This window comes from Drosophila serrata, unplaced genomic scaffold, assembly GCF_035046125.1.
Source record: "Drosophila serrata isolate PLE 108 unplaced genomic scaffold, ASM3504612v1 contig_190, whole genome shotgun sequence".
Classification (NCBI taxonomy): Eukaryota; Metazoa; Arthropoda; class Insecta; order Diptera; family Drosophilidae; genus Drosophila; species Drosophila serrata.
Window position 1 is genome coordinate 75,546 of NW_028257088.1, and position 22,988 is coordinate 98,533.

Sequence of the window (22,988 nt, forward strand, 5' to 3'; positions counted from 1 at the left end):
ATATATACATATATATATATCTGTCATAGGAACAATCGGACGATTTATAGAACTATGATCAGTAATTAACTATGAGCAGTAAGCAACTCTGAAGAGTAAGTATCTATGATCAGTAAGTATCTATATTCAATATATATCTTTGACCAGTAAGTATCTATGAGCAGTGAGAAACTCTGAACAGTTAGTAAGTATGACCACTAATTAACTATGATCAGTATGTATCTATGAACAGTAAGTATGTATGATCAGTTACTAACTTTGAACACTAATAAACAATGACTTGCAACTTTTGTAACACAACACATTTCTGAGACGTTGCCGGTAGAAGTCACTTCGTTCCTGGGATGTTAGAACCAGTTGGGAATCATATGCACAGACGTGCGAGATTTGTTTTGGAACAAATTTAAGAAACTATGGAGTTATTCTTCTATATCGTTTTACTGGCATATAAGTCGAAGCAAGGAGAATCGGTGGACTATATATAAACATATATATATCTGTCATAGGAACAATCGGACGATTTATAGAACTATGATCAGCAATTAACTATGAGCAGTAAGTAACTCTGAAGAGTAAGTATCTATGATCAGTAAGTATCTATAATCAGTATATATCTATGACGAGTAAGTATCTATGAGCAGTGAGAAACTCTGAACAGTTAGTAAGTATGACCACTAATTAACTATGATCAGTATGTATCTATGAACAGTAAGTATGTATGATCAGTTACTAACTTTGAACACTAATAAACAATGACTTGCAACTTTTGTAACACAACACATATCTGAAACGAGGCCGGCAGCAGTCACTTCGTTCCGGAGATGTTAGAACCAGTTGGGAATCATATGCACAGACGTGCGAGATTTGTTTTGGAACAAATTTAAGAGCATTTAAATGAAACTATGGAGTTATTCTTAAATATAATTTTACTAGTATATAAATCAGAGCATGGCGATTCGGTGGACTATATATATACATATATATATCTGTCATAGGAACAATCGGACGATTTATAGAACTATGATCAGTAATTAATTTTAAGCAGTAAGTAACTCTGAAGAGTAAGTATCTATGATCAGTAAGTATCTATAATCAATACATATCTATGACCAGTAAGTATCTATGAGCAGTGAGTAACTCTGAACAGTAAGTAAGTATGATCACTAATTAACTATGATCAGTAAGTATCTATGAACAGTAAGTATGTATGATCAGTTACTAACTTGGAACACTAATAAACAATGACTTGCAACTTTTGTAACACAACACATATCTGAGACGTGGCCGGTAGCAGTCACTTCGTTCCGGAGATGTTAGAACCAGTTGGGAATCATATGCACAGATGATCGAGATTAGTTTTGGAACAAATTTAAAGCTATTTCAATGAAACTATGGAGATATTCTTCTATATAATTTTACTACAATATAAATCTGAGCATGGCGAATCGGTGGACTATATACATACATATATATATAGGTGCCATAGGAACAATCGGACGATTTATATCAGTAATTAACTATGAGCAGTAAGTAACTCTGGAGAGTAAGTATCTATGAGCAGTGAGTAACTCTGAACAGTAAGTAAGGTATGACCACTAATTAATTATGATCAATAAGTATCTATGATAAGTAAGTACCTATGACGAGTAAGTATGTATGATCAGTTACTAACTTTGAACACTAATAAACAATGACTTGCAACTTTTTTAACACAACACATTTCTTAGACGTGGCCGGTAGAAGTCACTTCGTTCCGGGGATGTTAGAACTTAAATATAATTTTACTAGTATATACATCAGAGCATGGCGAATCGGTGGACTATATATATTTATATACATATGATATAAAGCCATTATATACTAATCTAGAATTTTGTGTAAAATTGTATGGAGATCGGACTACTATAACATATAGGTGCCAAACAAACGATCGTTAAAAATAGTAGAAAATGCAAAACGGTGAATGAAAAACTGTAATGACAATTTTAACGATGTAACCCATTAAAATTTAAATTTTTTGAAAAAATCATGCTGATCAAAAATATCATTCTTTGAGCCGATATTTATCTTTATTTTTATATGACAGTTTCTTCTATAAATCAAAACATAGAAAGCTAATAACTAATGCAGAAAATAAAGGATTAATTTCAAAAAAATGAGCTAACAACAATGGCTTTATATTGTCTTCAATATTCATATTGAGGTGGAATATTATAATCGTCAATTTCCGTTGTGTCTTCATAAACCGGAGCAGCGGTCGTGGTCGTGGTCGTGAGAACCGTGTTGATATATGCCCCGGGGAAATTGTCCAGCTTCTGGGCCACATCCTTCACACGGCAGCACTGAACCAGGCCGTAGGCGGGAAACTCATGGAGGCCGGCGAAAAGGCTGCTCCTAAGCCACGGAACCTGCTTGCACATCGAGGAGCACAGGGAGTTGTCGCTGCGGAACTGCGAAGAATAAAGATCCGCATGAGAAGCACATTTACATCGTTAACATTCTTCAAATTTCAGCCGAATTTCGACTACGTACGAATGGTGAATTGTGGCCGATGAGTACAAACTCGTCTCCGGCTCCTCCAGTGACCTCCACGGCGCGCACATGCGCCCAGATGTAGGCGGGCACTGGCAGGGAGGTGCCATCCCTCAGTTCGATAATCACAGGGCGACTGACGTTGCAAGGACCCAGAGTGTTTGCAGGTATCTGCAGCGTTCCGGAGACACCCATCCGGACGTCGAAGTGACCGCCAGCATCGGTGGCCGCGCGCAGAGCCCATAGCCAGTGAGCCCAGTTGCCGGAGCGCAATACACGGAGCCAGACGGTGCCCAGAAAGCCCTCGTAACCGTCCAGTTGCTGATCATCCGGAGCCAGGCTGGCATACTGGAAGGCGTTGCTGACAAAAAGCGATGCCAATTGCTTTTCCGTCGATATGAAGGTGTCTATTTCACTTTGGCTGGTCAAGGAAAGAACAAAAACTTCGAATTATAAATTGTTTGCAACATTGAACATAGGTATAAAGGAAAGGGCACTCTCTTTTTAAAGCTTATCTGAAACCCTTATAAGCTGTTGCTATCCCTACTCACTCGATGCTCCTTATCAGATTTTTGAAGTTAGTCACATTTGTATCCAATGTTAGACTATTTAACTGGCCAACTTGGGTCTGTAAACGGAAGAATAGTACAAATTTTGTAACTTTTGCAAAATAAATAAAAAATTCCTTAGCTCTTACCTTCTCGACAATTCGATTCTTCGAGGGGAATGTCGTGTAACTAAAATATTTCAGCTTAGCTCCAAGAATGCCATAGCACAGGGCGGCATTCTTTAGGGATCCGATGTCACCGAAATCGTGGCCCACGACGAGGGTCATATCACTGTCGCAATTGGGTAACTTGATCGCACTCTCAAACATTCGATTAGTACTTGTCATACAGTGGATATTGGTTATATGATCATCATTAGTTATAGAATAAAACAGATCATTTGATCGACACTCTAGCCTAATTTTTGTATTAGATGTGCTGATTATGCCACCATAAGATCTAAAAGAATATAAATATGTTTTATTAAATTCACGTAACTCTATATGTCTGCCAGACAGTTCTCGTTCAATAATTAACCCCTGGCAAGGTTAAATAAAAAAGATTATAAAAAAAAAAACAAACCTATGGTAAACGAATCCGCCTCCGCAATACATATCAATATATTCGCCATATTCTCGTACATATACACTCGGTTTGCCGTTGGCTAAATGTTTTGAACCGAAACTTGTAACAACCATGGGCGAAGGACTTTCTGTTTTCAGCACACATCTTCCGGTTACATCCCGGGGCAGCGCACCGAGAACGGAGAGTCCCAGTAATATGGGGAGTAACGACAGCATCGCGACGGATTTCACTTTTTAACTGAGTACCTTTCTCGGTGGGTAGCCCTTTATATATGCCAATTCTGCTGATTCTGCAGAAATCGCAATCGGATTGCTTTTCCAAAGCGAATCGGGAAAGCTGGATCTGCTGTGCCTTATCATCTGGCGACTGAAGCGATAACCCAAGGGATTAGTTACAAGTGCAACAAACTAAGCAAACTAACTATATATATAGCTAAATAAATACGAATATATACGGACTAAGATAACGATCACAAACCGATATGCCAAATATTTTAAACTTATCTAAAACTGTCAAATGTCCTTTACAATTTTACCATTGCAGGATATTGTAATTTTTTCCGACACTATACATCATATATATTCTTGATCAGCATCAACAGGCGAATATTTTAAGCCACCTCCGGTCGAAAAAATTTGTTTTGAAAATTTGCAAAAATCAGATAAAAATTTAAATTTTAAATGGAGTATGCAGTTTTGTTAACCTGCTAAAAATTAATATACGGTCGCTTTCCGAATTGAAATTAATGCGTTTTTGACTGAGTTATGAGATTTTTAAATTTTGATTTGTCGAAAAATTTGAATATAAAAATATAGATAAATATCGGTTGAAAAAAAATGGTTATAATTCTAATCAGACGCTTGTAACGCAGTCAAGGAGTCAAATTATTGAAATCAAAATGTCATATAAAAATATTGATATAAAAATATACATATATGTTATGTTTTTATATTATATAAAAATATTGATTCAAAAAATGGGAATATTTTAAGCTTAGTTGCGACCGATTACCAATACGATCCTTTAATTGAATTGCAAATTCCAAGGGTATAAGAACTTTCTAACTTTAGATGCGGCATTCTCATAAAAGCTGTAATTCATGGGGTTCCCATTTTTCCATTTCCACAATTCGAACTTTTCTATAGCTTGCTGATAAGAAGATCAATTTGTCTGGCAGTCAAGCTGATTTAATTATTGCATGTACTCACGTATGAACATACAGACATCGCACAGATGCGCATTGAATAAATATTTATAAGAATAGAATATACAGTTTTAGAAAATTACCAACCTAGCTTCGTTTTTCAATTCCAAAAAGCCTAAAAAGAAATATATTTTTCATAGATATGTGGTATTACTTAAACTTGTAGTCCTATAACTTCGTTCAGAAAAATATTGAACTGCGATTATGAACTGATTGAAATGAGTTTTTAAAACAGGTTAAAAACTATCTCGATATCAAAATTCTTTTTGTTTTATTTTCTGGAATTTTATTCTTTTTTATTGCTTTTTTACTCTCCGCCCTCGATTATGTGTGTGTGTGTGTGTGTGTGTATGTGTGGTAAAGAATGTTCGAACGAAAGATGTGAAAAAAGAGAATGACTGACAGAGAGAGAGAATTTGAGAAAGAAAGGGATAGAGAGCCGTAGAAGTCCTTATCAGTGCAAAGGATTTGGCGGACGAAAGGATAAGGATGTTTTCAAAGCACTTATCACCGTGCCATTTTCGTGCCGTTTCGTTCCTCTCCGCTTTGCTTCATTTCGCATCGAGTGTTTTTAGAGCTATAAGTACTTAGCCTAAATCCCTACAGCATCTGCCAGCGATTCCCTTACAGTTTCTCTTTCATTTTCGCTTATAATTTGATGTATTTTTGTGATTGTTTGATGGATGTGTGTGTGCTTGTTTTTGTTTGTAACTTAATTCTATGCAAGACAAATCAAGGAAATATTCAGTTTAGAAACTAAATGGATACAACTTTAAAATCAAGGACACAAAATTAAAAAAAAGGGATTGTGCATCCCCGTTAGTTAAACGATAATTAAGGTAAGTTGGTGATGTTTTTTAGAGAGACTTGGAGAGGTGATGGTGGTATGTATGAGGCGATAATGTTCTCCTTGTTTTCTATAATCTAATTACATAAATTATGCTAGGATATAGCTCATTTGTATGTGTGTGTGTGTGTGTAGGTGTGTAGGTGTGTTAGACAAAAAAGGGAACTACATTAATAACTTAGGAGATGGTTTGCGTTTTCCATTTCTCTTGGTTGCTTCTGGTTTGAATTGTTTTTTGTTTCTACATGCTAGTTCCTCCGGATGACCGGTGCCATCTGTCACAAAAGTGTGTGGTTTAAATAATCGTTTATATGTATATGGTAACTGGATGCACTTTTCTTTGGAGTGGTTCTTCCTTCCCGTTCTCCTCTACCGATTCCTATCGGATTACCGCCTCAGCTTTTATGTCCGTTTGGATATCATCGGTGTCTTGTTCTCATTTTTTGTTTTCTAATTTTCCTTCTTTTTTGTTCAGATCAGTGTAAAATTTCATAGCGCGCCTGCTCCATTATATCCAGCATAGCTCCGATCCTGCCGCCATTCCGCGCCATTGCCCACCCCATTGTTTCCGTTCGCTTCCCTCAACTGCTTCTGCTGCCTCTTCTGCTACTGCTCCTGGTTGATTAACTAGTCCATGGAACGCCGCCTTATGCCTCTCATAATCTCTTCAGCATGCGCTTCTTCTCCTTGAGCAACTTTTCTTTCTTCTTGTCCTGCAGTTTCTTGTCCAGGCCCGCATGCTTCTTCGTCGAGGGTCCATCATCGTCTTTGGCATCGCCAGCAGCACCCGCACCGCACTTTGCCGGCTGAAGTTAAAGAAAATAATTATAAATAGATATTTTTTGCAATATTTACAGATCATACCTGGGCGTGGATCTCCGTCATCATCCGCGCCCGCTGCGAGTAGTCATCATAACGCTCCAATAGCATCTTGCCGGCCTCCTCATTCAGCGCTGACTCCGGATTCGGCACAATCAGCAGGCATTTGATGGTGAGCAGTATGTGCTTGATGCCCAGATCCGGCTTCCAGTCCTTCTTTAGTGTGTTTACACAAATCTCGCCATTGGCGGCCACATTAGGATGAAAGATCTTGGTGAGGAAGTACGCCTTTGGCGGCGTCTGCGGAAAATCTTTGTTCAGCGTCAGTTTGACCCTAAAAACGCCGGCGGCATACGGAGTCCCGGCGGGTCCGTCGATTAGCGCCTGAACATCCGTCACGTCGCTTTCGTTGATAAGCACCTTGATGCCCTCGGGCGGCGTAGTCTCCATCTCCTGCAGCTCCCGCATCACCTGACGTATCGTCTGCGGCGATAGGTTCTCCACATTCGAGTATTGCTGCAAAAAGGAACAATTAAATCGATTAGTTTGCTTTCTTAAACGAAAAAAAATCAAACCATAAAGGGATAAAATAATTATATCCCAAAATTTGTGGGCTAAACTACTATATCTTTAATGGAAAGTAAGAAACATGACAACTATCCGCCCATAAGCTACTATTGTCGATTTAAATAGCTATTTTAAGTTTAAGTAGATGTTTGCATTAATATAATGTAATATAATGATAACTCCTTTTATAGGAGTTTTTAACATATTTTACTGAACTGGAATTAATTGGAAGTCCCCAGCAAATGCTGGAAAATAGCATTGCACTCGGAAAACCGTTCTTTACAAATAGATCGTTTCAAGGTTTTCTCTATATCCCATGACTGCCTGGCATTGGGATATATGTAAATGCGGAGCGGAAACAGCTTTTGCCGCCAGTCCAATGCTTGACGACATTCTCAGGCTCTGTTTCACATTTTGTTTACTTTACCGAACTCATGGTGCCTGCAGTTCCAGTTCCAATTCCACTTCCTGCTGCTGCTGCTCTTGGCTTGTGTGCGTACGTGAGTGCCTGCGTGTGTGTGTGTGTGTGTCTCAAGGTTTCGCGTCAGCTTATTCCTGCAGCTGAGCTACCGAGTGCGTCGAACGTCGCAATTTCACCGCCCGCGTTTCGGACGCTGGAGGACGCTTTCCTCGTCTCGTTGGTGCGGAAAAGTGGTCACTGGCTACCTGGCTTTTCCTATCCCACCTCCTTCTCAGTACTTCTCCCTCCTCTTTCTCGGTTGTTTGTGTTTTCCTCTGCTGTTTTCACACGCTCCGCGATGATGACTCGTCCAGCGGGCCTCAGATTTGCCGTGTTTTGATTTTCGACAAACTTGCAATAGGCTTCTAGATTTGTTATTGTTTTGAAATTGAATCGCTCGCCTTCGCAGTTGTTGTTGTGGAGTTTTTCTAAACAAATTCCCAATTCATTTGCACTTCACGCTCAACAACAACACACAAAAACAGTTTCCATTTACAGAAACCCTCGTCTTAAGCGATGCCCTACTTGTAGGGTCTGTGCGACTACCTCGGGTCGTTTGCTTGAACAACACTTTTAAAGATTATTTACAGGAAAAAACTTTGAAAACTAATAACTATTACAAATTATAGGTCAAAGCTGCCTTTATTTATTTAAAAATGCTATATTTATGGCTTAATTAACGACAACCTTCCAGTTGTAGCGCATTGCAAGGTCCACATAGCCGAAGCAAACAAACTGTCTCTACACTAATGCGCGTTCAGGGCTGCTCATACACAATCGATATATCGATGGACAGCAATCAGCTTTTGTGGATTTTTTCTAAAGTTCGCCTGTTAATAAATTAATTATATTTGCTTGATACACACTTATAAAAATAAAATTCGCCTCGCAATATGTCTCAGTTCTAAAATAATACAAACATTTGGCATTGTTGAGCACTAGGGTTAGCCGTTTGCCATATCGATAAAAATGTATTTACCGTGCCGATAAATAATACCAACACTCGCCCGAACGAGATTTAATACCATCCACCTCCATCCATTTCTTTTATTTAATTAGTTTTTAATTTAGATTTCTAACTCTAATTTATTGGCCTCGCAGCCTTTTAATTTCGGTGCTCCCGCCATCGGTTCGTTTCGGTTTGCCACGGGCTCGGTTCCATCGTCCGATCCTGAACGATCAGCTTGGTTTTTTTTCCCAGAGAAACTGAACTGGCAACTGGGTGTTGTGTTGAGTGAAAATTGCGTGGAGCAGTGCAAGGCAAAATGTCGAAGAACAAGATAAACACAACCTCTGCCACGGCGGCCACAGGGGAGACAGTTCTGATCGAGGTGAAATCCAAGGTGAGTCCGAGTACGGATCCGGGTCGCCAGAGAACCCCACGCGCCGCCCCACCGCCATCCACGCCCCTATTTCTTTCTCCGATGCCTGAGCTGCTGATTCATGCGCATAGAAATTGGATTCCTAACTAAACAAGCGATCAATTACTTCTGGGATGTGAAACTGGAGACTTCGATATCCATATATTACTTTGTAGTGGCCTCGCCCTTGGCTCAGCTTAAATGCATTAACAACTACCTGTGGAGTCTGATTGATTATTCTGAGGGAGAGAAAGAAAAACACTCTATAAACAGTTTAATTATAAATGCTTAAGCAACTTCTTAAACTACAAAAGTCTAGTTATTAGTTTAAAATCATCATGAATGTTGTTAAACCCACTTTTTATTCTATAGTTCGATGCGGAGTTCAGGCGCTGGAGTTTCAAGAGGAACGAGACGGAGCAGAGCTTCGACAAGTTTGCGGCTCTCGTCGAACAGCTCCACAAGTTGGCCAACATTCAGTTTCTCATCCTGTACATCGATCCGCGGGACAACGATCTTTTGCCGATCAACAACGACGATAATTTTCTCCGGGCCCTGAAGACGGCACGTCCGCTGCTGCGAGTTATAGTTCAGCGAAAAGGTGAGAGTGTGTAAGAACCCTACAAGCACTGCCCCTTTAACCACGTCTATATCCTCTATCCGCAGATGACCTGAACGAGTACTCTGGCTTTGGGACGATGAAGCCGCGAAATCTAATCGGCAGCATATTGATGGGACACACGCCCGTAAAGACCAAGGCGCCGTCGATATCGATTCCCCACGACTTCCGTCAGGTGTCGGCCATTATAGATGTGGATATTGTCCCAGAAACACATCGAAGGGTGCGATTGCTTAAGCATGGCAGCGACAAGCCGTTGGGCTTCTACATCAGAGATGGGACCTCCGTACGGGTAACGGCTAGCGGATTGGAGAAACAGCCGGGCATCTTTATATCCCGCCTAGTGCCGGGGGGTCTGGCAGAGAGTACCGGTTTGCTGGCCGTCAACGATGAGGTAATCGAGGTCAATGGCATCGAGGTGGCTGGCAAGACCCTCGACCAGGTGACCGACATGATGGTGGCCAATAGCTCTAATCTAATCATTACCGTGAAGCCGGCAAATCAGCGCACTCTAACCTCGACACATCGCGGCTCCTTCTCGCGGAACAGTCAGCTTTCGAGCGGATCGCATCACACCAATAATACCAACACCTCCGACGAGATTGAGCATGACGATCAGGACGATATCGTTGACCTCACGGGGGTGACACTCGACGAGAGTCCCACATCCACATCCGCTGGCAATCACAATCACAACCAGGTGGCGACGTCGGCGCAACCATTATCCTCATCACCTTCGTCGCATCACCAGCAGGCAGCCTCCAATGCGTCCACGATAATGGCCAGCGATGTCAAGGATGGAGTGCTGCACTTGTAGGATTAGCTAGCCATCATCAGCATCATATTCATTAACAGATCAAATCAGATCGGAAAGACTTACGCAAAGGCAAGCCAGAAAAAGACCAGAAAAAGTGTTGTTCTTAAGCTCTCGAGTCAATTATTTAAAATTATGCAAGCTAGGACACTATAATTGATTACCAAACTATTTTACTCACTGTCACTGCTCAACGACTGCGCCTTGCGAAGGGTGTCTGAAAAGTGATGAGCATATGCCGTATTGGCAGCATTTTGTTTGGCTTTTGCAGTGAGTAGGGAGCTAAACGATCCAATTATTATTTGTGCAGAGTTTTCGATTTCGTCCCCTCATTAACATTCCTCAAAACTCTCCCAACAACTATTCATTTGCACGTTTTTTGAATGCAGTTCAGTCAGTCATCCCTTTTTTCTCCCACCCTCGGAATATATCGATATATATAAATATTTTTTTGTGTGTATTTAAATTTGTAAGATTTACGTCTTGTTATTATTCTTGCTTGTTGCCTTAGATTAGAGTGAGATAGTGGCAGAGGCGGAGCATCAAATGCAGAAGACAGAAGAGAAGAGAGAGAGATACATATATAGAAAGAGAAATTTACTTAATTAATAATTCAAAACGAAACAAAGATCATATATACAAGCACGACTAATTTATAACCAAAAACATTCCATTTGATGTAGCAGAATCTATATTTTTTAAACGTGTGAGACGACGATTAAACTCGGTGTACTTTTTATCCCAGCTTCATTTTATTTGTTTATTATCTTATTTATATATATATACACAAACACTGTATTTTTTTGTTTAATTTTTATAATGTTTTTTATTATTATTTTGTGACGTACTTTTTTAAATTTATTTTATTTGTGTAAACATAAAATAAATTGAAAAAAGGAAGTTTAATAATATTGTCCAATACTCGTTCAATTTGTTGTAGTAATTGTATTTCAAAAGAATTATAAGAAAAAGACACAAAACTGTGGAGATAAAGTTAACAAGTAGAAAAACGAAAAACGAAAAACACCAATAGCGCCTTTGCCTTCAAGAGAGCAATTTCGATACTTTTTATAATATATTTATATATACAAGAGAATATTATACAAAATCAATATAAAACACGTATCTGCTTAGATCTAATTGAGAAGTCTGTGTCCACTTTATTCAACAAAATCAAAACAAACCGTGAAAAGACACTGCTTTGCTGTAACGCGACAAGGCAAGGCACTAACTTACAACACGGAATATAAATATCCTAGATAGCAAGCGAATCTGAAAACTATATATAAATGCGTAACCCGGAACAGCCTTCACCCCTTCCCTAGCTGGGCACAAGGAGCTCAAAAACGAACCTTATATGTATCCCGAACACCCCCTATATAAATATATATACGAAAGGAAAGCAACAAAGCGAAAAGAAAACCTATATATTTTGATGTATGTATTATTATTTTTTAATAAATCATAAGCAAACCTTGTAACCGAGTTGTTTTTTTTTTTCTGAAAAAACTCAAAGACTGCGGACCAATACAGCACACGAAAGAAATTACATTTCCAACAAGTCTTATGCTTAGTTTTCGTACTTAATGTACGCATGGTCAAAGCTCATTTCTTAGTTTATTCAAACTGGATTAAAATTAGAGGATTTAATCAAAGTCCTTAAGATAAGAAAACGCATAACACCGTACGATTTTTCATACATATTGTTATATGTTCGAATGTATGGAGGTTAATGTAAGGTTCTTGGTTTGATATAATCGTTATTCCCTTTTTGTGGCCATGTTTAAATATTTATATAGTGCTTTTTGGAAGAATTAAGTTGCCTTTCTTCATTGCTTAAATCTCTTGGCTTCCATTTGGAATACATTATGTACATTAAACCTAACTTATATAGTGCCAGATTTGGCACAACAAAAAAAAAGTTATATTTAAAGGAAATCCAGATAATTAGAGGAAGCTTCTGTTGTGGTTACCTCACGACAATGAATAATCAGTCCGTTGTAGTCATATTCGCAGTATTATTCTCGAGGCATTGCCAAATGGTTTTGGCCGCAGGTCGATCCTCGCTGAGAGCATTTGTGCATAGATAGAATAGCTCCACGATGCAGTTGTAGTCGTCGCTGAGCTGGAAGGCAACGGGCAGTGGCGGGCGTGTCCCATACGCTGATTGTAGATTGTTCAGTGAGAAGTCAGAGACGTCACCCTCTTCTTCACCATCATCGTCATCTTCATCTTCTTCGTCATCATCATCATCATGTTCCGCCTCTTGTGGCGCGGTCTCATTTTCGTGACTCATTTCGGTGTCGTTAGAAGGATCAGCCGTCGCCTCGCCATTGGCTTCGACGTCGGAGTAATTAAGCAGCTTGCGCTGCAGGTGTTCATGATCGACGGCAGTCAAGTCGTGGGAATTCTCCAGGTCCTGCCCCAGCGCAGCATCCAGTTCTAGGGTATGTGGCGGCACCAATGCCAGGGTTTCGTAGATAACCAGGCCAAAGCTAAAGATATCAGCCTTGCTGTCAATGATCTCCACCTCGTCAATGACCTCCGGAGCAGACCAAAGGCTTGTTCCTAAAATAGATTTCTCCATGAGCGAATATTCCTTTCCCTCCTGGGTTGAAGCAAAAAAACGTACCCACATAGTTAAGCTCGGGATTCTTGTGCTTATTTACCTCGCCGTTCTCGTCCAGCGGCAGAGATACACCGAAATCGCAGAGTTTGCAGATCTCAAACTCGCCCTTGACCAAAACATTGAACGACTTGAGGTCACCATGCAGCAGGCGGGCATCGTTGTGCAGGAAATCCAAGGCCATGGCCACGTCCATGATCATTTTCAGTGTGTTCTTCGGCGGCAGCGGACCGAGGTCCTCGTCATGACGCTCCTCGAGAATGGAGCCCAGCGATGTGGAGCACAATTCTAGGGCTAGAGTGTCCACGCCCTTGCCGGTAGAGACCACGCCACGGAATCCCACGATATTTGGATGCTGCAGCTTCCTGGAATATAGTTTCGGATAACTATTGTTATTTCTAGGATAACGTCGCATCTTGGATGCAGAGTGTACATCGCAGGACCAGCTACGCATGCACATTAGGGTGAATCAACGTGTCGGCCTTTTAAAATTATATAAAACCCCCTATACTTTTGCTAACTAATAATATAAAAATTAATATTTAATAAGAAAATTAACTTTTCTTATTTCAAACAAAACAAATCAGTACATTCCGATTAGCGAAATCTCTAGTTGGAAATCCTTTGGGTCAACCTTGCGTGTTTTTTTAAGATAACCAAATGTTATGAAAAATACATTATTCATATTTATATTATGATATGCATTCATATGAAATTCAAGGTAGATTTAAGAATTATTATGTAAAAGTCATTGCCAATATTAATTTTGCAAAGATAGATTTGAAAGATTATTCATTTTGCTAACAATTTTTAAGTATTTTATTGAGATTCAAGTTTATTTCCATCCTCTTCCGAAACACCCTTTTATTTGAGATTGACCCATAAACCGAATCACCCTATGGCACACGCAGCATCAAACCCTTAACAACGCATTGCACCACACACACAAACACCCACGCACACCAACGGAAAGACGCTTTCCCGTGCGCCGGCTGGAATATAGGCCAGTGCCGCTCCGGCTGAGATGGACTTACCGCAGGATCTCGGCCTCGTAGACGATCCGCTCATTGAACAACGGATCCTTCCTGATGCGCGTATTCTGGGTGATCCGCTTAACCGCCCACGGAGAACGTATCTGGCCTTGGCGCGGCGACCGGTCCAGGCGATAAACGCTGACGCCGGTGCCGTGGCCCAGGAGCGTCTTCAGCATCGGTGAGGGCGGAATGCGGATGGGCGTGCTGCTGTTCTGCACATTCTCCAGATGCAAGTCGCGCAGCTTTCGGCGCGGCGTCTCCATTGTTTTTGATTTAATTGAATTCAATTGTCAGAAAAATATTGTTGAAAGACGACGCGCAAAATGCCACAAAGTATTTTAAATACCGCACACGGTCGCCTTAGTGTGGTCGCCAGGTTTTCCGTTAATAAAGCTGAAGAGCGCTCTTTTTCATCCAAGACAGCTGGTCACACTTAGGCAAAAGGCATAACAGTTTTTAAATTCAATCTATTATTAAAACCACAACTTAAATTCTTTGCATTCTGTTTGTTTTGTTTTTATTTATTCTTTTATATTCATTGACAAAAAAGGCTTTTAAGATTAAAACGAAGAGTTGGGAAGCTGGGTAGTCAAAATACAACACATTACACTTTCACTATCAACAGCATATAAAAATATCGCATGTTTTTGTTGTATATTGTGTATAATAGATTATTAAATGCTAGATCAGTTGGGCGGAGCCACTGTTATACTGGCCTATGTACAGCAGCGGGCATAATAGTGGCGCCGCTCAAGTGTCATACAGAAGCTGTAAATAGCAAAGCGTTTTAATTCGATCATGTATAGTGTATACATATACATATATTCATAAAGTACAGATTCAACAGTATAACAGTTATTAGGCTTGAGCGTGTGCGTATTTTGTATAACAGTTAGCATTGGGTATGTGTCTGTGTCTCTTAAAACTAAAATGCCTTTGAGCAATACAAGTTCATAGAATTATTTATATAACTTTACTTTTATTGCATTTTGTTTTTTTTTACAAGTTAGACTTTATCTCGTCGATACAAAAAATATGTCCCTTAGCATGGTTAATTATTGTTCATGAAATGGGGTATGGGGACGAGGACGGGCGAACGGGAGAATCGATAAATAATAAATTAGATTTAAGCACTAACATGGAATACGTTTATAGTTAATGTATATAATTATGGAATATATATCATACATAATATATATGTATGGTGTATATCAAAAAATATGTAAACCACAATTTACCTAATAAAAGTTCTTTTCGTTCCTTTGTCGTTTGTCTTTTGTTTTGTGGGTGGGTTCCTTCCCCAAAAGGTTTATCCCTTTTCCTTCATCAGATTCTTCTTTCGCTCAGCTTCATGGCACAATGTTCGTTTCTTCTCTTTCTCTTTCTCTCTCTCTATCTCTCTTTCTCTTAAGGGACTTTCTATACATTACCCAAGTAAGCAATTATTCAGGTAATATATAAACGGGTCCTTATCGCTTTGCAGACCATAGTAGGTTTAAAAAGTAATTGCTTAGCAGTTTAGTTGAGTTCGTTAGGTTAGTAGTTAGTTAGTCGGAACAGTAGTAGTCGCTGTTATATAATACCCTGTAATCTTAAATACTATAATTATTATTCACTTTCAAATTTCTATACAAATTTGTATGTAAATATTGCAACTTGTTGGATTTTCCTTGCTTAACAGGCACTTAACCTTCGTTATAACGGTAATCATCAGCTTAAGACTATTGTCAAATGTTAAAAAAACATAAATAAAGTAAGATAAAAACTTTTTAGAGAGCTGGGTATAACAGTTTTTGCTGGGCTTATTATTGAGCATTATGTTATTTTCTGTTTAGCTACCTCTCTCTCTCTCTCTTTCTTTCTCTCTCTCTCTCGGTATTCTTTAACAGTTTTTTTAAAACTGCCATCGATTTCGTTTTTCGGAATGGATTTCTGGAATCTTGTAGATTTTTCGATTATTCGCTTTTCTTTCGTATTTCGTTTGATTTTGTTGTTGTTTTTGCGAGTATCCTAGTGGGTTTCTTGATTTTTCTTGTTGGAATGTTTTCTGTTGTTTTAGGGAAAGGGCGTGCTTCATGTGCGCTTTTAACAGTGCAACTATCTTGAATTGTCCGGCTTCCTGTGTGAAAAAGGCATAGTTATTAAATCTATAATATATTTTCCTATACATATATAATTTAAGGAAAGTCCCTTATTAAAATTACTTTAAAATGGATCTTAAAAAGCATACTTTCAGACGTTTTCTGAAGTTGTTGCAAATCGTTTAACTATGTACATCTTTTGGTATTTATATATGCACATATCTGTATCCATATTCTATTCTTGCGGAATTTGTAAGATAGACCGATAAGACCCCTTGGTATAGTAAGGCTTAGTACTTACCACAGCCATTTTCCATTTGCTCCCTGAGTGGAACAGCCTCCTGAGCCGTCCAGTGGCTTCCTTAGACCGCCTGCTAGCAGCGCGTGTTAAAATGGGTACGCACGGGCGGCGATGGGGCCACCCGCCGTCTCCTTTCGCCCGTCGCCGCATTTGATGCTGATCCTGCCGATGCACTAGACCGATGGCCACCATTACTGACTCCCGACGAGGCTACGCTGCTTCCGTTGGCCGCCTCTTCGCGGAGCTTCAGCTTCTGATCAGTCAGTCGAGCGCCAAGGCGATGCACTTTCTCAGGACTCAGGATGTTCAGGCGTGTCGTTCTCGAGGATTGCTGCTGCTGTTGCTGCTGCTGCTGCTGCTGCTGAATGGTGGCGTTCACTGGGTAGAGGCAAAGTTTTGAGAATTAATTATCCCAGAAATATGGCAATCCTTACCATTGGTCAGTCGCTGGGCCGTGGCGGCGGTGTGCCTCTGCGCCAGATGCTTGCTGGGCGATCCAGGCCTGCTGTTCCTGGTGGGCGAGGAGGTGATGTTGCTGCTGGCGGTGTTTCCATGGGTCGTCCGACTGGATGTTGGCTTTAGCGGTTTGCTCTTGCTGTTGCTCGCAGGCTGCCGGTGAGTGCTGCCGATTCGCTGTGGCGAAGAATGCGTAGGCGGGGGAATGGGCAGTGTAAGCCTGTGTTTCTTCGGGAGCCAGTCCGGTGCGGTGCCAGTCCCACTGGACGGCAGAAAGAGTGACTGATTTGTGGGCTGGTGGTGGCTACTGCTCGGATTGCTAACCGATGGTGGCGTTGGCAAGGCGGCCTTGCTGCGTTTGGGTGCCGGTGCCGGCATGGGCAGTTGCTTGCCACCAGCGCTGGTGGCCAAATGCTCCAGCGACTCGGCCTGCTGGAGCTTCTGCTTCTCCACAACATCGGCCGCTGGCGGATTCCGTCGGCCAAATATCGGTGTCTGATTGATGCGCTGTGTCCGTGGCGGAGGCGGCGGCGGGCAATTGTTGCCCCCATTTAGGGCAGCCGCCTCGTGCTCCAGCCGCTGGAACATCTTTAGGGCCACCGGTGGTGTCTTGAAGAAGTTGCGCATAGAGTGTTGCGTCTGGCTAAGGTTCCGTCTGCTCTCCTCCTCCAGTTGCTCGAACATATTGCGGCATTGATGCAGCCGGTTGCGCATATCCTCGATGGCCAGGCGGTGCGGCTCGGTGCGGTTCGTTTGGGACGTCGTCTCCACCACTTCCACCTTGTGTGTAGGCTTCTCCACATCCTCCTCCTGTTGCGGGGCAGGCGCTGCCGCTGGCAGACTGTTGACCTCTAGATAATTCAGGCTGGTGTCGCAGCTAGAATCCACATCTGAATAGGTATTTAGGTCTCGCACATCCTGCAGCTGCAGCTCTCCGCCCGGCCGCAGATCCACCAAGTAGCCCCTTTCGCCAAAAGGCCGGCACTTTCGCAGAGCCTGCTTCAAGGCCCGCTCCTTGGACTCCGTTTCGGGTGTGAGGTTGCGACGCTGCTCCTGGGCGCCAAGGAAACGCTGACGACGACGCGCCCGCATACTATCCCTCAGTCTTTCGCCGCTCGGCGAGAAATCCTTTCCGAGATGGGGTGATTTTGGTATATCTTGCGGCCGTATCACCAGATTCTCCTTCTCTGTCTCTGTCGCCTTTTCCCCATCCGTGTCCAAGGGGTGGCAAACCGAATCCGGTGATTCCGCCACGCCACTCACCAACTGGTCCAAGTTGTCCAGGCTGCGCTGCGAGGTGGGCGACAAGGCGTCCTCGGAACTGGCATAGCACTCCTGAAAGTTCTCGATCTCGTGCAGCAGCCGTTCCGGCGGCACCCGCTCGACGGCCAAATGCTCACCCAGCCGCTGCAGCCACATGTGCAGCGTCTCGAAGGAGGGCCTTAGATCCGGATTGAGGTCACAGCACACGAAGGCCACCTTGACGAACGCCTCCGGACACGAGTGGCAGAACTTCTCGCGGAACTCCTGCTGATTCAGGCTAAAGTCCGAGTTGCGGGGCATATAGTCCGGGTCGGCTTCCACGCGTCCAATTATCTGCAAGACGTAAAGTTATAACATCGCCAGGAAAGGGCATTAAAGTCACCTCTCTCACCTCACACAACATGATGCCGAAGGAAAAGACATCCACCTTCTCATCGTACTTGAGGCCCTTCATCATCTCGGGCGCCATCCAGTAGGGATTGCCCACCACTGTGTATCGCTGTCTTCGCTGGCGGCTCTTGCTGCGCCTTAGCGTGCCGCCCGGCGACATGGCCGCATCGCTGCCAGCGCCAGATCCGTAGCCACCACCGGGCGTTCCATTTCCACTGGAGGATACAGGCACTCCGCCAGGGAGTCGCGGCGCATCCACACTGCGTGCGAGGCCAAAGTCAGCCACAATGACCGAACGGTCCTCGCGCACCAGACAGTTCATGGAGTTGAGGTCACGATGGATGATATTCATCGAGTGGAGGTAGCTCATCCCACAGGCAATGTCTCTGGCCAGGCAGACGCGTTGCGGCCAGGAGAGGATCTGGGTGGAATCGTGAATGAGCTCCTTGAGACAGCCGCCAGCGACATATTCGGTGACCATGTGCAGCTTCTTCTCCTTGTAAAGCACACCAATGAACTTAAGGACATGCCGATGGTCGAGCAATCGAAGGACGGCCACTTCCTTGATGAAATTCTTCTGGGCCTCCTCGTCGGCCCGATGGAGTTCCTTAAGGACCATCACCTCGCCACTCTGCCGATGGGTGACCTTAAATACCTTGCCGAAGAAACCCTCGCCCAGCTTCTCGCCAATGACCAAATCGGAGGCACGAAAGATACGCTGAGGCTTCTGGACGACTCGGCAAGATTGCGTCCGTGACAGATCGTAGAGTTGCGGATGCGCCGATTGCTGTTGAGCCTGATGCTGTTCGTCGAGCAGCTTGGACAGACTGGAGCAGCGTTCCTTCTCCTTCAGCTGGGTCATGGCGGCGGCTGCCACGGGTATGGTGGTCGCAGAGGCATTGCTAGCCTGTCGCAGCTTCCGCGCCTTGGTGCCCTGATTGGGTTCACCATTCGGCGTCTTATACAAACGCTCTCGGCCACCAACTTCGACACTGGACGCCGATGTGCTCAGTGGTAGAATCAGTGTGGATGTGGAACAGGCTCGCTGGATATCCGCCTGGCTGCACGAGCGGCACACCTGCACCGGATCGTGCTCGACGGTCAGCTGGAGCATCTTCTCATTGCTGCGTATAAGCTTGTCGATCTGCTCCACCGAAGAGTCGCTCACGGGTGTGCCGTTCACCTCTAGGATGCGGTCGCCAATGTGCAGGTTCGTCAGATTCACATCGATCCTGGGGGAATAGAGAAAGTCAGAGAGTTAATTGAGCGTCTAGGAGTTTGCAGCTGGTATTTAGCTTCTCGTCTCAATGGAGGGGTTACCTATAGGAGGCACCACAGCACTGCTCCGCCACCGAGGTCAACCAGAAGAAGAACTTGCAGAACAAGCTGCTCCCAATTTCATTTTTTATGTTTTTTTAGTAAGCATGTTTCGGGAGGAATGCAGAAAAAGGAGGCGCCAGTAAAATCACCAGCGGTATTAGTAAACGAAACAGATCCTTAGAGTGGAGTGGAGTGGAGTGGAGTGATTCACGGTTCAAGGATGATGATGGATGAGGAGGTTAGTCAGTAAGAAAAGAATATGTAATAAATGCTTACTCCGTAATTCGAACAGTGGGACAGCCATCGTCCAGCGCTACTCCATCCACGCGTAGTCCGGGAGTCGCGTCTTTGGGTATCTCCACCAAGCGAATGGAATGCATCGGCTTGCCGGCCGTCGTAATCCTTGCCTTGGCATCCGCCGGCTGGCAAGATCGCTTTCCATAGCACTGGCCACAGTAGAGCTTGGAGCGCTCAACCAGGGCATACGACTCGCCCTCGCCGATGAAGGAGCCGCAGGCTGCACAGCAGAAGCACTCGGGATGGAACTTGTGCTCGCCGGCCACCATGACGGGTCCCGTGATGACAGCGGTGCACTGCTGGCAGGCATCACCAAAACGGGCATAGTAATCCTCGCGACAGTAGAGCAGACCCTCGCGCTCGAAGTACCAATTGTGCAGGTGACCCTCGCACACGGAGCAGCGGAAGCAGTCGCAATGCCACTGCTGGCCCAGCGCCATTACGATGGGCTCCTCTGGATGGGGCAGCAACTGGCCACGACAGTGGGCGCATAGTGGGGCTCCTGGTCCTGGTCCTGCTCTCGTTCCTGGACGTCCTCCACCGACATTCGGTCGAAAGCCCCGCTGCTGATGATACATGGAATGTTTTGTTTCCATTTTTTGTTGTCTTCCTTTGTATATATATTTATTTTTTTGTGGATTACGTTAGAACTGTGGAAAATGAAGCAGAGAAAGGGTATTAGCGAATGACGGAGTACGCATTAAATATAGCAAAGGGTTGTCAGAAATATATATAAAGAAACTGGGTAAACAATGTATGTATCTTATCTGATATCATAAATCAATATTGTTGCTTGCAAAAAGAATAAAGTTTCAGCAAACAGATTCGTATAATTTATAAATTGCTATCCTAGTCAGAACTATTATATCATTCTGTACAATCGCAGAGCTATTACAACTCTGTGATATATGTATCTGATCCAAAATACATAAGTTTTTCAGATATGCAGAAAGTATATATATATATGATCAGCTAAGCCAAAACAATTAAATTAAAGTTATAGTAGGAAGTTGAGTGGACACAGCGTATCGCCACGATAAAGATTGCGATCCTGAGTCAGCCAATCGATGACTCTCATCGGAATAATTTAATTTGTACTAATGTGAGCTATAGATATAAATAATATAAACATAGATAAAACTAAAAGATACAAAGCTTCCGTAAAACCTTTTCAGAATTCTGGGATTTTATTCAATTAAATATTAAAAATGAATTAAGAATTAAGAAATAAATGCAGTAAGCTTCGAATGCAAAAGTGCATCAATCTCGAAAATATATATGACTTTTGGCAATCATTTTTGTCCTTCGAATAACTCCAAGAAGCCCTAAAATAATTGTAACTACGTATATTAGACCAATATTTTTGTTGGGTTAATCAACATCTTCCAAATATTATAACTTAGCCAAAAAAGCATTAATTTTAATTCGGAAAACTTTTCTGTGCTAGTTTTTACAGGGCTAATAAATCTGCATACTCAGTTTAAAATTACATTTTTTTTGTCAAATTTAGTTAATTTTAACGATGTATCCCCTTTTAAATTTATGAAAAAATTCATAAAATTTTTTATTCTCTAACACATGGCTAAATCGATTCGCCTGTTAATGCTGATCAATAATATATATAGTTTATAGGGTCGGAAATGACTCCTTCACTGCGTTTTAAGCTTCTGACTAAAAGTATAATACCCTGCAAGGGTATAAATATATTTATATGTATATACATATGTATGTACATATATATATCCCATAATGCACTGAGCGGATTTCGCTGCTAATCTCACTGCGATCAGCATTGCTTTTGTTTTTGCTGGTTGGCGGCAACATTGACCGTGAATACGGAGTTGAGTGTGGATGCAGCAACAACATCGGCATCTCAGCATCAAATCAATCGCTGCGCTAACTGTAGTTGTTGTGCTTGCCATCCCGCTCCTGCCCCCGTAAAAGCCAGGGCAATGACAAATGCGCCATCAAAACACACACTCACTATACCGGCCCCAGCACAGTGGGCATAACTATTGGTTCTACGGCTAGCAATAACAAGCCAACGTTATGGTAATTGACTAAACGCTTTGATAGTTATTTGGTTCAATCAACTGTAACTAGGCTTGCTGGTCAACAATTGATGTTAATTAAGACAATTAATGCGCAAAAGATGTCTGATTCTAACACACATTTAATTGGTTTTGATCCACTGTGTGGAGGCACAGCACTTACACACACAAGCGCGCGCACAGGTGCTCACTCACACAGGCACATATTAGACACTGCACGAAAATGTGAGTGGGGGAACGGGAACAACAACGATATTAGCAATTGCCCAAAGCAGCTTCAGCAACAACAACAACAACTGGTCTGTTGTACAATAAAAATATAGCAAATTCAGCGCGCACCCAAACAGACATGCACACACACACACACTTACATAATTGTTCGTTTGTATTTGCTGCTGACTTAACGCACATTGCACATTTGTTGGATTTTCTAGGAAAATAAGAACGATTCCCGCCACACGATCTTCGCCAAGCGATTTACCGAAAATAATTAACCCCGCACATTAAACTGGCAAAGGCCAAAACCGAACTCAAACAATAAACAAAAAATTCATTTGTTTAAAAAAACAAAAATGAAACAGTGGGCCACTAGGGATGAGCGTTACTGGCCCCAACCTGTTACTGGTCACGCAGTCACGCCTGCCACTCACGAGTTAGTATTTTCGGTAAAAAATAGTATGACCGAATGCGGTAACTTATGACGCTAGAGGGCGCTTGTGAAAACAAACAAAAAAATAATTTTTAAAATCAACGGATTTCTTGGTACAAATTTTAATTTTGTTTTAAAAGATTCATAATATTTAAATATTTAGC

At 42.3% G+C, this 22,988-nt stretch overlaps 5 protein-coding genes across 8 annotated transcripts; 1 reads left to right on the plus strand and 4 right to left on the minus strand.

Annotated features, from left to right (window-relative positions):
• Positions 1-2,050: 2,050 nt before the first annotated feature.
• On the minus strand, positions 2,051-3,919 carry LOC110178085 (uncharacterized). The gene is made up of 5 exons (XM_020945089.2): positions 3,663-3,919; positions 3,230-3,539; positions 3,084-3,160; positions 2,533-2,953; positions 2,051-2,450 (listed from the first exon to the last, which is right to left on the minus strand). The coding sequence occupies exons 1-5, from the start codon at positions 3,878-3,880 to the stop codon at positions 2,187-2,189; spliced, it is 1,290 nt and encodes a 429-aa protein (XP_020800748.2). The 5' UTR covers positions 3,881-3,919; the 3' UTR covers positions 2,051-2,186.
• Positions 3,920-5,132: 1,213 nt separating this feature from the next.
• Positions 5,133-8,519, minus strand: LOC110178119 (ubiquitin-conjugating enzyme E2 S). The gene is made up of 3 exons (XM_020945138.2): positions 7,530-8,519; positions 6,581-7,051; positions 5,133-6,522 (listed from the first exon to the last, which is right to left on the minus strand). Exons 1-3 carry the CDS (start codon positions 7,536-7,538, stop codon positions 6,373-6,375), a joined length of 630 nt encoding a protein of 209 aa, XP_020800797.1. The 5' UTR covers positions 7,539-8,519; the 3' UTR covers positions 5,133-6,372.
• On the plus strand, positions 8,365-11,837 carry par-6 (partitioning defective protein 6). The gene is made up of 3 exons (XM_020945240.2): positions 8,365-8,905; positions 9,296-9,524; positions 9,590-11,837. The coding sequence occupies exons 1-3, from the start codon at positions 8,828-8,830 to the stop codon at positions 10,357-10,359; spliced, it is 1,077 nt and encodes a 358-aa protein (XP_020800899.2). The 5' UTR covers positions 8,365-8,827; the 3' UTR covers positions 10,360-11,837.
• On the minus strand, positions 11,787-14,395 carry LOC110178203 (lymphokine-activated killer T-cell-originated protein kinase). The gene is made up of 3 exons (XM_020945239.2): positions 14,017-14,395; positions 12,989-13,347; positions 11,787-12,924 (listed from the first exon to the last, which is right to left on the minus strand). Exons 1-3 carry the CDS (start codon positions 14,277-14,279, stop codon positions 12,347-12,349), a joined length of 1,200 nt encoding a protein of 399 aa, XP_020800898.2. The 5' UTR covers positions 14,280-14,395; the 3' UTR covers positions 11,787-12,346.
• Positions 14,396-14,507: 112 nt separating this feature from the next.
• LIMK1 (LIM domain kinase 1) lies at positions 14,508-22,830 on the minus strand. 4 transcript variants are annotated; one of them, XM_020945237.2, is made up of 7 exons: positions 22,547-22,823; positions 20,104-20,774; positions 19,828-19,893; positions 18,509-19,739; positions 16,833-18,450; positions 16,399-16,776; positions 14,508-16,135 (listed from the first exon to the last, which is right to left on the minus strand). In XM_020945237.2, the coding sequence occupies exons 2-6, from the start codon at positions 20,718-20,720 to the stop codon at positions 16,472-16,474; spliced, it is 3,837 nt and encodes a 1,278-aa protein (XP_020800896.2). In that variant the 5' UTR covers positions 20,721-20,774; positions 22,547-22,823; the 3' UTR covers positions 14,508-16,135; positions 16,399-16,471. The 4 variants fall into 4 exon arrangements, with proteins under 4 accessions (XP_020800896.2, XP_086685346.1, XP_020800895.2 ...); XM_086829220.1 differs by having other exon boundaries at positions 22,339-22,781; XM_020945236.2 differs by lacking the exon at positions 19,828-19,893 and having other exon boundaries at positions 22,547-22,830.
• Positions 22,831-22,988: the final 158 nt, after the last annotated feature.